This window comes from Eumetopias jubatus, unplaced genomic scaffold (genome assembly GCF_037043125.1).
Source record: "Eumetopias jubatus isolate StellerSeaLion01/CBP00866 unplaced genomic scaffold, mEumJub1_p1.0 scaffold_4, whole genome shotgun sequence".
NCBI lineage: Eukaryota > Metazoa > Chordata > Mammalia > Carnivora > Otariidae > Eumetopias > Eumetopias jubatus.
The window spans coordinates 92,664,962-92,678,593 of record NW_028274810.1 but is presented as its reverse complement, the minus strand read 5'-3'; the positions used below and the strand labels follow the sequence as shown (position 1 = coordinate 92,678,593).

The window sequence follows — 13,632 nt, the reverse complement described above, 5'->3', positions numbered from 1 at the left end:
TCTGAGGGTCGGTTTGACCCCATTCTAGGAGGAGGTTCAGCCCTCCAGATACAAGTGGACAGCTGTGACCAGAGTGCAAACACCCGGAGAGGTCCTCAGAAGGGGACAGGGCAGGGAGAAGGGCAGCCACAGAAAACCAGTAGGTAGGGAAGTCCTCAGCACTCACAGGCCCCAGCCCACATGAGGGCTCTGGCCAGTCCTGAGGTCAAGGCCGGTGTGGTCTCCCCGGGCCTTGCCACGTCCTTGGGATTTTGGCCTTGAGACTCCCACTCTCTCCTGTTCTAATTTTGTACTCACCAAGCAGCCTTTCGATTGGCTCCATAGTACCTTGCTACCAGAAGGTATCCAGGACCACCCTGCATGAAAGAAAATGTGTCTACTGGCAAGGACGTTTCCCCTCGGTCACTATTCTCCTCATGCGGTTTTCACCTCAGTCCATGACTGAGAGACCTCTGGGTGCACGTTCCTGAGCCCGCGAAGTCTGGGGTCTGGACCCCGCCAACCCAACCGAGAATCTTTCTGAAAGATCCTACTAGAATCAAAATGATGTCCCAATTCAGGTGCTCCCTCAGCTGGAAACCTTCCCTGGCCTCCATTCCATCCTCCCGTGATTCACTGGGACCAGGGTGCCACCTGCTAGCTTGGGCGGGAGTCAAGGGGCTTCCTGCCAGGGCCCAGGTGACCGGTGAGGTCCTGTCTGTGAGGCGGGCTGAGCCTGTGAGGACGGAGAAGTGTTCTCAGGCCAAGTAGGGAATGATCAGAGTACACTAAGTTCGCTATTTACATTTTCCTCCAGGCTGACCCGGGGTGAATGACAATAGGATGCCAAAGATTGAAATAGCACAGGGGGGAAGTGGCTGATCTGTGTCCCTTTTTGATAACTTCATGGTTGCCTAGGAGAAAGCTGGGTTGGAAACCAGGTTTAAAGTTTGCCATTTAGCAGACACCCCACGAGCCCTTACCCGCCCTGCCCAGGGCACGGAAGGTGTTATGTGTGCCTTGAGATACAATAAAAACTTGTCACAGGATGCCCTGCGCCAGTGTGGGTTTTGGCTGGGCTGCTGGACAACGTGGGCACTCAGATCCTAGGGATTCAGCGATTGAGAACTTGTTTGGTTGTAAAGGATCAAGATTTAGAACTTGTCTGTTGGTAAGGGGCCGAGACCAATCCTGTCACTTCATAGGTTCTTGGCCCGGCAGAAGGAAAACTTTCCCACCCTGGAGAAACTTGTCTGAACCTCCCTATGGCAGAGGGACTTAGGTACCTCAAGGTACTCCGTTTTTATTCAATTTGTCCCCCCTTCCAAGCATCCAAGAGTCCATCCCCCATTTGCTGAACCTGTGTGGTCCAGCGGTTCTTATTTTTGGGCATAGAATCAGACATGGACCCCTGTCCTCCAAGTTTCCAGGAGTGAAAGAGAACACACACACGATGTAAAAAGAGGTACTACGCTAGGAGGGCCGTGAACTCAGAGGGAAATCAAGGAAGGCTTGGTGGAGGAAGCGACATTTGGCCTGGGCTGAAACGGGAGAGAGGGAGACCCCAGAGGGGGGTGTCCCATGTGCCGAGGACAGAGTTTATTAAGGATATACAGTTTGGGGAAAGACTGGTCACTTTTTTTTTTTTTAAAGATTTTATTTATTTGAGAGAGAGCGAGAGGGAGAGGGAGGAGAGAATGAGCAGGGGAAGGGAAGGAGCAGAGGCAGAGGGAGAAGCACACTCCCCTCTGATCAGGGAGCTCAGTGTGGGACTCGATTCTGAGATTCCAGGATCGTGACCTGAGCCGAAGGCAGACACTTAACTGAGCCACCCAGGCGCCCAGACCGGGCATTTCTTCAAACATATCCTGTGGCTTTTGCTACCGAAAGACCAATGCCGTGCCGAGCGAATCCCTGAGATGAGGCGGACTTCGCCTATCCTGACTGCTGGGCAGTGTCAGGAGTTGACCCCTGGGTGCATCTTGACTTTGGAGCTCCTCATGGGTTGCAGCCCTACAGGAACGGAGCTGCGCATGCTCTCTCCGGCCAGGTGTGCTGCATTTCCTCCATGGGACCTCCGTTCCGGGCACTGACAGTGAATGATTTTCAAACGTGTCCGCTTAAGATCAATGAGCACTCAGGGTAGTGAGCTCAGGCGCTCTTCGAATAAATGAATGTAGGATTTATCCTACGCATGATGCCACTTCCCTAAAATAATTCCGATTATCCTGTGTCCGTGGATTCAACTGAGCAGATATTTATCTGGCGTGTACTGTGATGGGTGCCGTAGGGGAGGCAAAAATACATAGAGCGGCCTGGCCGAGATGGAGTTTCCAAAATGCTCCAGACACTCTGAACGCGTTGTCTCACTTGAAACCTTTCAACCACCCTGTGAGGCTGGGGATTCTATCCCCATTTTACATACAAGGGAATACATAACTGGCCCAAGATCACAGATTGACGGCAGGATTTGAATCTATGGCAGTAGGAACCCCAAACAAGGACCCCAATGACGGGGCGTAAGTGGACTGGGAAAGGTATAAACACATTGCCTGGTGGTTCAGAGGACGGTGAAACCTCCAGCTGGAAAAGCATCATGGAAAAGGTGGCATTTGAAATGCGCCTCCAGTGCGCGGATTTTCACATGTGAACGGGGAAGCTTCCAGGCTGAAGGCAGCTCTGGACAGAGGTGTGAAGGCTGGAAGGCAGTGGGCGGGGGCAGGTTCTGGGTCCGGTGGTGGTGGTGGGAGTGGGGGGAGTATAAAGAAATATATATGGCAGGATCACCGAGGCTGGAAAAGCAGATGACGCCAAGCTTGAATGCCAGGGGTTGGTGGCCAATGGGAGCTACTGATGGTTCAGGGGCAGAGGAGGGAGCGACGTGATGGAAATCAAACTGGGGGAAGATGAAGCCGGCCTCGGTGGTCAGGATGGTGACTGGCTGGAAGAGGGAGGTCCTGATGGTCTAGTCTTGCTCTGGGAAAGCATTAGGTATAGAATAACGTGTCCGTCTGCCGGTTGGCCACACCTGATGTGTCTCTATCTTTGGCATCATTCAGCTAGGGACCCCAGACGGAGGTCTGTGAAATCCTAATCGGAAGCTCCAATGCGCTTTGATTTCTAATCACTTACTCAGCAAGTTACTTGATCAAACATTTCATTAGTAGCTTTTGTTAGGGGTTAAGGGGGAACAAAGCAAATCAATCCAAATCGTGCCTTCAAAATTGGAGAGGCAATCTATAAGCATTCAGGTAACGGAGTCCCTCCCCCAGCCTTGAGGTAGCCCCCAGGCCTCATGCATCCCTTCATTCAGTGAATTAATAAACAGAAAGCACTTAGAACAGTGCCTGCTAAATGCCAAGACTTGATAAAGTGTCAGCTATCATTATGGCTGTCGTTCATTCACAGAACCTGAACGCTTACTAGGTGCTAGGCATTGTTCTGTACTTTCACAAACGCTAACCGATTGACACCTTGCCACAACCAGCCTGCCCGGGAAGAATCCTTGTTCCATTTGGCCCCATGTTAGGGCTTTTGGGATTTTAATGGGCACGCAAATCACCCAGGCGGTGGGAAGGGTGTGTGTGGGGGGGGTGGTTCTTGTTGACCTACAGGTTCTGCCTCCGTGAGCCTGGGGTCAGGTCCGAGATCTGCATCTCTAACAAGTTCCCCGAGGATGCAGCTGCTAGTTTCCATGGGATACATGGAGCAGCAGGTCTGGAACAGAAGCCACTGTTGCTAACTGGCTGAGCAGGGAGGTCTTGACCTGGAAACTGTGACCTCAAGTTCAGGGATTTTTCAGCTCTTTCCGCAAGTCTGCTGCTGACAATCAAGTGTGAGTCCCCCAGACATGTACACGGAATTCAGACCCGTTGATTCATTCACTGAACATTTATTGATCACTGGGAAAACAGGCTGCACCAGGTTTATTTCGTTAAGTTCCAGTTTCCACTCTGCTGGATGCCACACACCTGTCGGGTGAGCAGGTGCCCGTCCCGTTGCTGCCTTACATCCATCGCTCCTAGAGCATAAGCTCTCTCCATCTCCCCAAGCCTGTTCCCTCTTCCTGTGCGACTCACTTATGCAGCGGTATCTATCACTCTAAGTGTTTGTAAGGGCTCCGTGGTTATTTCTCAGCATATTTATTATTGGCAATGCCAAGGGACTGATTTCACTAGCCTGGGAGCTACTTTGCTCCCTGTTGAAGGGAAATCCACGTACAAGCTGAATTTAGGTTTCCTCCTCATAGCCTAAACCAAGTGGACACCAGAGGGCGCCTCAGGACCACTCTTCCCAACAAACGCGCTTGCTCGGTTCCCCAATCCCTGTGTTGCCCTAAGACTCTTTACCAAGCATCAGCATCATTCACAGCGGCAAGGGGGGCTCACCCGCTCCCTACTTTGTTTTTGCTAATATAGAACTTCTTTCAAAGTTTATGATGATCATCCCTTTGATTTCTTCTCAGCTCTTTCCTGCCCTCAAAGTCCCAAAAGTTGCACACACGCCATGAAAAGGACAAAGGGCGTGAACATTTATTGCGTGTCTGCTATGAGCTTTGTCCCCTCCATGTAGTACCTTGCCCCATGCTTGTCTCATTGAATGGGCTCATTCCCATCAGGGCAGGTTTTATCCGCATACTGTACATAGAGAGTGGAGATAATTCTGTCCATAGTTAGGAGTAGAATCTGCTGAAGTACATTGCTTCCAGGATAGGCTGTATCCCACTTGGGAGGAATCCTTCGGTGCTTTAAATTCTTCGTGGCTCCAGAGTTAGATACTGGAGGCTGACATCTTTCCTCTTCCCCTCCCCGTATCAGGAGCCTGACCCGGCTTGGGCACACTCGCAGTGGCCCTTCTCTGGGCATTCTGGGCTGTCCAAGATGACAGCCATACATGGCCACGCGGAGTGTCACTGGTTGATACCAATTCGTGAAGAAACACAGGCACACTGGCTGGGAGTGAGGACATCCTTGCAGGTAGAACTTCCCCTCTCTGACCCCTGGCCGCCTCTCTGTCAAAGGAGGGGTTTGGATAGAATGATTCTAGAGCTTCTTTTCACACTTAGCCAGTCTGCTAATGGGGATGGATTTGAGGCCCGATGACATGGTGGGGACAATATTTTTAGGTTGGTATTTTTCATGCTTCTCACATGACACCATATGGCCAGATATATTCCTTCTGGAGATCGCCATTATTGTCTTGCATAAGATTGTAGAATGTTAGAAAAAGAGAATCACGAAAACTCACTCTAAGGGGAGATGGAGAGGACAGAATGTTAGGATCACCCGCAGGGGTCACCGTGTCACATTGGCTCCTGACGGGTCCCCAGTGCTTAGCACGTTGCTGGCACATGGTAGAGACTCAAAAAAAAAAAAAAAAAAAAAGTGAATGAATAAAACTGCAGACTCATGAAATCCTATAATGATAGAATCTGAGGATCAGAAAATATTAGAATTATGGGACAACACTTATTCAGAAGAGGGAACGGAGATCTCAGGGCTGGGTTATAGAATCTTCTGGGTGCTAAAGGGTCCCTTGGCTCTTCCTAGGGGGACCAGTGACGGGTCCAGGCCACAGTCTGGGAGCTCTCAGGGAGGGATAGGTGTGCGGGAAAGGAATTTTCGGGGGGGAGGGCCTTTGGTGTCAGGGCTGCCCAGGCCTGGGGCCGCGGGAGGCGGGGTCCGGCCCTAGCAGGGCGGCGTGGGGCCACTGCACAGCTTCTTGGGGTAACGGACGAAGTTGCGGTTGTAGGTGCCCAAGTTGCGGCGGAAGCAGAGGGCGGCTGTCCGGTCACACTCGCAGGTCTGACGCTGGCAGGCGGTTCTGCCGGCTGATGGGACAAGGTGAGTCAGGGACCCAGTGGCTCGGGCTTCCCGCTCTCTGGGGTCCACGTTCTCTGTCCCATTCTGCTGGAAGCCCACAGCTGCGGGGACGTTTCGGGTGTGGGTGAGAGATGGGGGGCCTGGGGGGTGCTCAGGACGCTGGGAAGCTGGGGGAAGTCTGTTCTAGCTGTTCTTCCTTCCTCTCCCAAGCTCACGCAACGCCCCCCCACCCCACCCCAGGCCCTCTGGCCGGCCCGGAGACCACGTGTTTCTCTAATGCACCTGCTCCAGCCCTGGGATGGATTTCTAGACAACCCCTTCCCCACGGGACGCATGGATGGTGGTGGAGTGGGGCCAGCAAGCTGACAGGGGAGCAAGAATGACACCGACTCAGTCCCAGGTGGCCTGTGGGCCCCGGAGAAGCCTGGGCCCAGACTGCAGCCCGCTGGGACGGAGGCTGGGGGCCTGCTCGGGCCCTGGGCCTGTCTCCATCCGAGGGGACAGAGCCCGTTTTCCTGGCATTTATCTTGGGGCCCCTCTCTATGTGTGTGCTTACACCCGGCCTGGGGTCAGAGCTGGCTTTGGCTCTGCAGGCACTGGGGCCCCCGAGCCTCCCCTTCTCCCCACCCCTTCTGTCTGCCCTCAGTGGCCCTGGCTTCTCTCTGTCCCCAAGAACACATGTCACAGAAATGTCCAGGGATCCTCATTTGCCCTCAAAGGTCAGCCTCCACTTCCCACTGTGGGTTCTGCCCGCAGCTGCTATTCCAGCAAAACTCAGGGGTTTATCAGCCACATTTGTTCTTTTGGGTGGTTCTTGCTGGGAGCTGGATTAAGCTGGGGAGTGAGTGTGATTGGCTCCCTTTTATAGAGGAAGAAACAGAGGCTTTTGAGAGGTTACATCGCTTGCCCAAATTCACCCAGTGAGGAGAAGGTGAAGCCCTGAGCCTCTGACCCCGTTCTCCTGACTCCTCTCCTCAATCATCCCCCTCGGTGCCATCCCCTCAGGGCCATCCCTTGCATAAACCTCCACAGATGGGGAGTTCACTACCTGTCAAAGCTGCCTTACGGAGTAGATAGATAGCTGCAGGGGCAAGAGACTGAGCTAAATTTGCCTTTGGTGGCTCCGCCCCCTCCCCCAGGACAGATCTTCGTGATCTGAGCTGTCTTCTTGGACCCTCCTGGGTTCTTCTGCCATTCCCTCACTCGGCACCGCCCTCCCTCCAGGCTGCTCCTGGCTTTGGAGCTGGGAGGCCTGGTGCTCTGATCTGGGCCCCCTCCACGGGGCCCGTCTGCATGGAGCCCTCCACACTGTCACTTGGTCCAGGCCGCTTCCCTGGGGCTGGGGACGAGGAAAACTAATTGGTCCAAGTGGGCATTGGATCTGGGAAAGCTGAGCAAGTAGGTCCAGCCTGACAGCCTCCCTGGGGGGAGTCAGCCTTTGGCAATGGGGTCTGCTGTCCCAAATCATAGCTCCAGCTCTGTCTGGGACTGTGCCCTCGAGGCTCTGTCCTGGGGACCTTGCTCCGGACCTTGCTGCCCAGGCCCTGGGGAGGGCATGTGGGTACAGCCCCTCTGGGCCTGGCTCAGCTCTGCCCCCTTTGCGCCTCCTTCCCAGAGGCTGGAGCTGGCTGGGCCTCTGGTGGGGCGAAGCACCTGCGGCCAGGGCAGGAGCCCACAGGTCCCGGGATCTTTAGACTGGGTGCCAGGCGAGCATCCGGGTGGATGGCCAGTCCTCTCTACAGTGCCGTGACGATGGAAGACCCACCTCGCCCGTCTCTCTAGCCCAGGGTCCGGCCCTGATGAGGAACCAGGGGCTGCCATCAGGAGGGGGGGGGTCTTGTCTGAAGCTGCCCCCCGCCCCCTGGACCCGTCCCAGTATCTGGGGCGCTCCAGAGCTGTTCACTTACCACAGAAGACGTTGTGCCTGCCGGCAGAGAAGAGATACCTCTCCAGTTTGGGTTCACAGCCCAGCTTCTCCAGGCGCCCATAGCAGCAGTCGTGGGCATGGCAGCACCTAGAAGGGTCACGGGCAACCTGGAGGGGCCTGTGAGCCAGGCTGGGCTGGACCAGGGGCTGCCGGGGGGCGGCGGAGGGGCAGGGCTCAAAGGGGCTCAGAGGAGAGGTCAGCCTCCACCTGGCAGGTGTCCCGGCTCCTCCCCGCCCCCGGGAGCTCCCGCTGCGGGCCGTCCGCTCACCAGTCGGTCTGGTCCACCGGCCAGTGGGAACCGCCGATACCGCAGTGGCAGCCGTAGTCATTGTACTGCAGCGCCGGCTTCCCCGTCACCCTCTCGATCATCACCCCGAACTGGACCAGGTTCCCGCCGGCCAGGGCCACTGCGGGCGGGGCGCGGCGGGGCAGAGGCCGGCAGACCGGTCAGGGCCCTGCCCTCTGCGGCCGGCTTCCCTCGTGTCCCCTCCAGTCTTGAGTCCAGACACCTGCCCGACCGTCCAGCCCGCTCACCGAGCACCCTGCTCCCAATAACAGCGATGTAATCAGTAATAATATCCCCACGCTGTCCATCCCACCTTGGTCCCTAGCGCTCACCCCGGTCGTGACACCGCACCCACTGGCCCCTCCCACCGCCTCCCTCCTCTCCAGAATACCAGCCACTCACCCTCCTGCTTGCCCCCCACTGTGCCCCAAATGTCTCCCAGGGGGTCCTGATCATTTCCCCAGGCGTCAGCTCCATGCCCCCAGAGCACTCTGTGCCCACCACGTCCCATCAGATGCCACTGGATTGGCTTCATGACCACCAGGGCTTCCCCGAATGCCTGCAGATCCTGCCGATACAGCAACGGGGGGCGGGTTGGAGCCAAAAATGGAAGGTAATGGGGAGGGGGTGGAGTGCGGGTGGCAGGAGCCTCGTGTGTGCTAGCTTGGGTCCCCGCCAGCCCCTTTCCTGTGCCCTCCCAGGCCACCCGGGCTGCCGTCCCCCACAGGGACACCCTTCTAGGTGCTGCCTACCCCTCCCTTCGTCCCTGGCCAGTGCTACCTCGGGCACAACTGGCCTTGAGATGACCCCCACACCTTCCCTAGAGCCTGGTTCCAGGACCTCCGGGGAGCTCTCGGTTCCCAGCCCGGGAGGAGGAAGAGGAAAGGTCACACAGATCACTTACCCAGGAGGCAAAGGAAGGTCAGAAGAGGGGGAGACTTCATCCTGAGGGGAGGGGGAGGTGAGCCGGGGACAGAGGAGCTGAGCTGCAGAAGGAAGTGAGCGGGGTGCCTCTGATCTCAGGGCACCTCCCCAATTAGTTAAATACTGGGTCCTTGTCCACTCCCCATCGTTAACCACCAAATGCCCAGTGATGCAACTATACTTCCAGGTCTTTGGTCAAGTTCCCAGGGGAGGGGCCAGCCTGGGGCCCATGGACTTGGTTTCCAGGCAGTTTTCAGGGAGCAATCTGTGGCTCTCTCTTTTCCCTGCTTCTCCCTTCACCTACCCTTTCCCAAAAATCATGGTGCTCGCTCCCGCTGGCTGGGCTGTGAGCCAGGGTCTGTACCAAGGGCTTTTCATTCTTGGCATCTTTTCCTCATCCCCGTTTTACTGATGCCGCAAGTGAGGCCCAGAGAAGCTGAGAAACTTCCGTCCACGTGGCCAAGTCTGTCCTGTTTCCATGGCACTAGCTACTGCAGCATGCTCTCTGCTCCCTGTCCCCCACCCCAGCCTCCATGTCACCTGGAGGGAGAGCACTGAGAGCAGCCTGGCCACGAGGCAGGACCCTGGGGACCCAGGGGGCCATTTGTCCAAGATCGAATAGGCCAGAGGCTGGGAGCTCAGCCAGCTGAGCTTAGGGATTTTTCTTCATTGTTCTTTCCTGGGCAGGCTCCTACTTGTTTGACAAGCAGTGAAAACGCTCCCAGATGTGACTTCTGTCTCCCTAGATCCCCAGACAGTGGTGCAGTGTGCAGCCGTAGAAATAGGCTCTGTCTGGGTCAGCTGGAAAACCCACATTCTGGCATGGGCTGGAAACTTCCACCCTTTTGATGTTATCTTAGGGGGCGGGTTGGGAAGACGGTAACCCCTGGCCCAGCTTGTCTCCCAGCATGAGCTGCTGTCCCCATGGTAAGGTCAGAACACAGAGGCCAGGCTTCAGAGCTTGGCTAGAGGCCAGGGGGATAGAAGGGAGGGCCCAGCTCTGCTGGGGCAGGACATTGCAAAGGCCCACCGGTCATGGGCTCACAGTGGCCTTGGGGGCTGGCTGCTGTCCACGCCCCTGAGTCCACGCCGGCAGAGGCAGAAGCAAGATGCCCCCCTGTCCTGGCGTGCTGCTTCCACCTGCCCTGCACCCCCTGTTCCTGGTCTGGAGCGGGGCCCACTTGACCAGCCACTTCCATCAGCACAGGACCTGCGAGCTGCCTGATCTGCAGCCTCGTGGTCCTGCTTCCACTGCTTAGGCAGGTCCTTTGCCTCTCTCGTCTCCTTAGTTTTCCTGTCTGTATTATGGGGATGGAAGGCATGCCCTCCTTGCCTCCTTCCCGGGAGGATGAGGAGCTCAAAAGCAGCCAGGTGGTTGGCCCCCTCTGAGTATTTACTATGCACCAGGATGGTGCCAAAAGCCCTTTTCAGGCAAGATCTCAAGGAGCCTTCCAACAGCCCCATGACGCCACCGCTCTGATCATCCCCACTTTACCGAGCGGCAAACTGAGGCACACGCCTAAGTCCACAGTGAGCCAGAATTTGGGCCCAGGCAGTTCAAAGGGCTTACCTCGTGCTTCCAGGAGGGCTGGTGCCTAGCATGCGTGATATTTTTAGGGGCTCCCAAAATGTTTTAGTTTCTTTAAAATCAGAATGACTATAATCCAGCCTGGATTATATAGGTCTTCTTACCAATGCGGTCATAACATTTGCTTTTCACTTTTTTTTTTCTATTTTAATGGAGGAAAGTGACCGTGAAAGCAAAAGTCATGTTGCCACCAGACACTGACACCAGGCAGAAGGCCTGCCGCTCAGGAGCTGGTCGGCGTGGAGGCTGGGTCTCACACTGCAGGCGGGAAGGACTCCCCCACACAAGAGCTGTGACACCGTGGTCAAGGGTACAGGCGCTGGGCAGGTGCCACCCGAGGAGGGGAAGAAACGGTTGGGTGGCGGGATCTCTGCCAGTGATTTGGGATTAAAAGTTTTTAATGCAAGGTAAAGCCGGGTGAACACTGACCTAGCTCGCGCCCCTCCCATTTCCTGCTCCTGACTCCTCCTGGAACTCACCCCCCAAGACGAGACTTGGGGGGGCGGGCAGGCCAGGGAGGTGAGTGCACCTGGCCAGGATCACCCAGCGGCCGTGAGTCACGGTCTCCAGAGAGGGGGCTCCCCTTTGCTCACCACTGCCTTTTGATTTTAACGAGGGCCCCTCCTGGCAGCCCCTGGCTCCTGGCCTGGGTCATGAGAGCCCAAACAGTGAGTCACTGAGGAACTAAGTCTAAACAACTGAAAAGGAGCTTTGATTCCTGGGAGGTTTGGCACCTAGCCCTTCCTGCAGCAGCGTAAGGGTGTTTCCCAGGAAGGGCTGGGTTTCTGAGGCAATTCCTTTGGTGAGCCATGTTGACTCCTGGCCTGGCCAGGATGGGGCCCCTGCTAGCTTCCTCCATGTGCACCTGGGGCAGAAAACCAAGGACTGTGGGGCCAGAGCCAGGCAGGGAAATCCAGGTGGGCTTTCAGGCAGAGGTGTCCCCAGCTGACATTTTGGGGGTCGGGGGGTTTGGGGAGGACTCAGACGTGGAGGAGAGTTTCAGGCATTTGGGACACGTGGTTGGTTTTATAGTTTTCAGACAGTGACACAATGTGGTGGAAAGTGCCTGGGTCTCTGCATCGGCAAGATTAGGAGTCGAGTGTTTGCTCTGCCACTTAGGGGCTGGGTGACCTTGGCCAGGCCTGTCACCTCTTTGGGCTTAGCTTCGTCATCCATAATAGGGGGATAATTGGAACTACCTTTCAGAGTTGTGGACCGGACAGAAAGGAAATGAAGGGTGTAGAGTTCTCTGCGGGATGCCGCGCCCACGGGAGGCCCCCACAGACGTCGGGCCCCTCCTTCCCTTCCTCCTTACCTGGCCACAGGGGAGACAGCTGCTGTCCCAGGAGCTCCGAGCACCCACCCCTGCTGGGGTGGAGCATAGGAGGCTGGGCCCCCAGTGCTCGGACAGGATGATGGCCCCCACTTGACGGATTTTAACTCCTTCGATGGAGGGTGGTCGGGGGGAGGTGAGTAGAAGGAAAAGAGCCGAGTCTCAAAGCAGCGTCTTCTTTCTCCTGGTGTAAACGCGTTCCTTGTAGAGGAACAGCGTAGAAGCTGTACCCGCCACCCCGCCCCCATCATCCTACCATTTCCTAAGCTCCAGACATGCTGCAGGCACCAGGCTGAGAGCTTGATCTCGTCACCTCTGTGGCTTCTCTCAGAGCCCCATGATTCCGGCAGGCGTCTTCCAGAAAAGTGGGGTAACCTTATTCCTGAAGGGATTCGTTGCCTCTTCAGTCAGTCACCTATACCGGGGACTTCCTGTGTGCCGGGCAGAGACCGAAGAGCCACACACTGTGATTCCGGCCCTCAGGGAGCTCCCAGCCCAGTAGGGAGACAGACATTAGTAATTACATACTGAAGGGAAACTTACAAATAGGCATAAGTGGTTTGACAGGATGGTCCATGGGCCTCTGAGAGCATTTATGGGGGTGTCTGATCCAGGCAGGGGGCCAGTGAGGGCTGCTGTGTGGAAGAAATAGTTTAGCAGGGGTCTCCAGAAGTTAATCAGGCAAAGAGGAAGGCAGAGAGGGTTTAGTTAGAGAGACAGCCTGTGCAAAGGCCCTGTGGTCCGAGGACATGCATCCAGGAGGGGCTGAGAGGCGGCTGAGGTAGCTGTGCTATTTACTGGTGGGCGGGCCTCAAAGGGCATGATTCACTGGGAAGCTGACCCCGGGAACTTGACCTCCTGTTCACCCCACGGTATGCCTTTTCCTTGAGGCTGATGGGCAGGTGGTCTAGAGCTTGCAGAATGCTGGAGAGGGCCCCGGAGTCTCCCATGAGGATGAGGCCCCTCTCGGAGGGAGACCTGTGGTATTTTCATCCCAGTGAAGAGAAGCTGTGGACACCCAAAGACCAGGGAGACTTGTCCCTCCGCTGGGAACAGGCTTTGTACAGCTTTCATCACGCAGCTGGCTTCTCCCATTTGTGATGGAGGGGAAAGGACGAGAATCCTCGGCGTGGGCCTGCTGTCATCTGTTATAAGGTCACCTACATCCTTGTAAAACGGCACGGCTGCGCCTTGTTGGTCTTTGTCCAGGGAACAAAGGAACGCCAATGAAGGGTTTTACACCAGGAGGCGTCCCGCTCCTACCCGTGTTGGGACAAGATGGTGCTGGCCCCCGAGGGAAACCAGCCAGGAAGAGAAGCCCAGTTCACAGGTACTGTCAGCTCCAGGATGGCATGGGCATCGGGTCACAGGAGGGGCTGTCCTGGGACAGACTAGCTGGGTGGTGGCGTCTTAGAGACGGCGTGAGTGTATCAGGGCCACTGCCGTGTTCACTGAGGCTTCATGGATGCGGGGGTCTTGGGGAGGGACGGGAAACAGCAGACGCTCATCCCATGAAAGTTCCACTGCCCCAGGCTGACCCAAGGAGGTAGAGGGAGGGGGACTCAGGGGAGTAGAGACGCCCACACAGGTGCAGGCAGGTGCCTGGTGATGCACAAGTGTCTGTGTGTTTTGCTGGGATGCCTGTGTCTCTGAGCGCCTCTGTGTGTGTAGTGTGTGCACGTAGGCCCCCGCCCACTGCGTGGGCGCTCAGTGTGGTAGGGTCCCGATTGTGAGGATGCTCTGGGCTCTGGGGTTGGGCTGCCTGGCTTTACC

General features: G+C 56.3%; 1 protein-coding gene across 1 annotated transcript; it reads right to left on the bottom strand.

Annotated features, from left to right (window-relative positions):
• Positions 1-5,666: 5,666 nt before the first annotated feature.
• On the bottom strand, positions 5,667-8,958 carry LOC114213177 (group IIE secretory phospholipase A2). Its single transcript, XM_028108220.1, has 4 exons — positions 8,919-8,958; positions 7,997-8,135; positions 7,709-7,815; positions 5,667-5,809 (listed from the first exon to the last, which is right to left on the bottom strand). Exons 1-4 carry the CDS (start codon positions 8,956-8,958, stop codon positions 5,667-5,669), a joined length of 429 nt encoding a protein of 142 aa, XP_027964021.1.
• Between the last annotated feature and the right edge of the window lie 4,674 nt (positions 8,959-13,632).

Coding starts and splice junctions, on each gene's coding strand:
- LOC114213177 (XM_028108220.1), bottom strand. CDS start 8,958: ATGAAGTCTCCCCCTCTTCTGACCTTCCTTTGCCTCCTGG. Junction 8,136..8,918: donor GACCTTCCTTTGCCTCCTGG/GTAAGTGATCTG, acceptor CCCCGCCCGCAG/TGGCCCTGGCCGGCGGGAAC. Junction 7,816..7,996: donor CCGGTGGACCAGACCGACTG/GTGAGCGGACGG, acceptor TGACCCTTCTAG/GTGCTGCCATGCCCACGACT.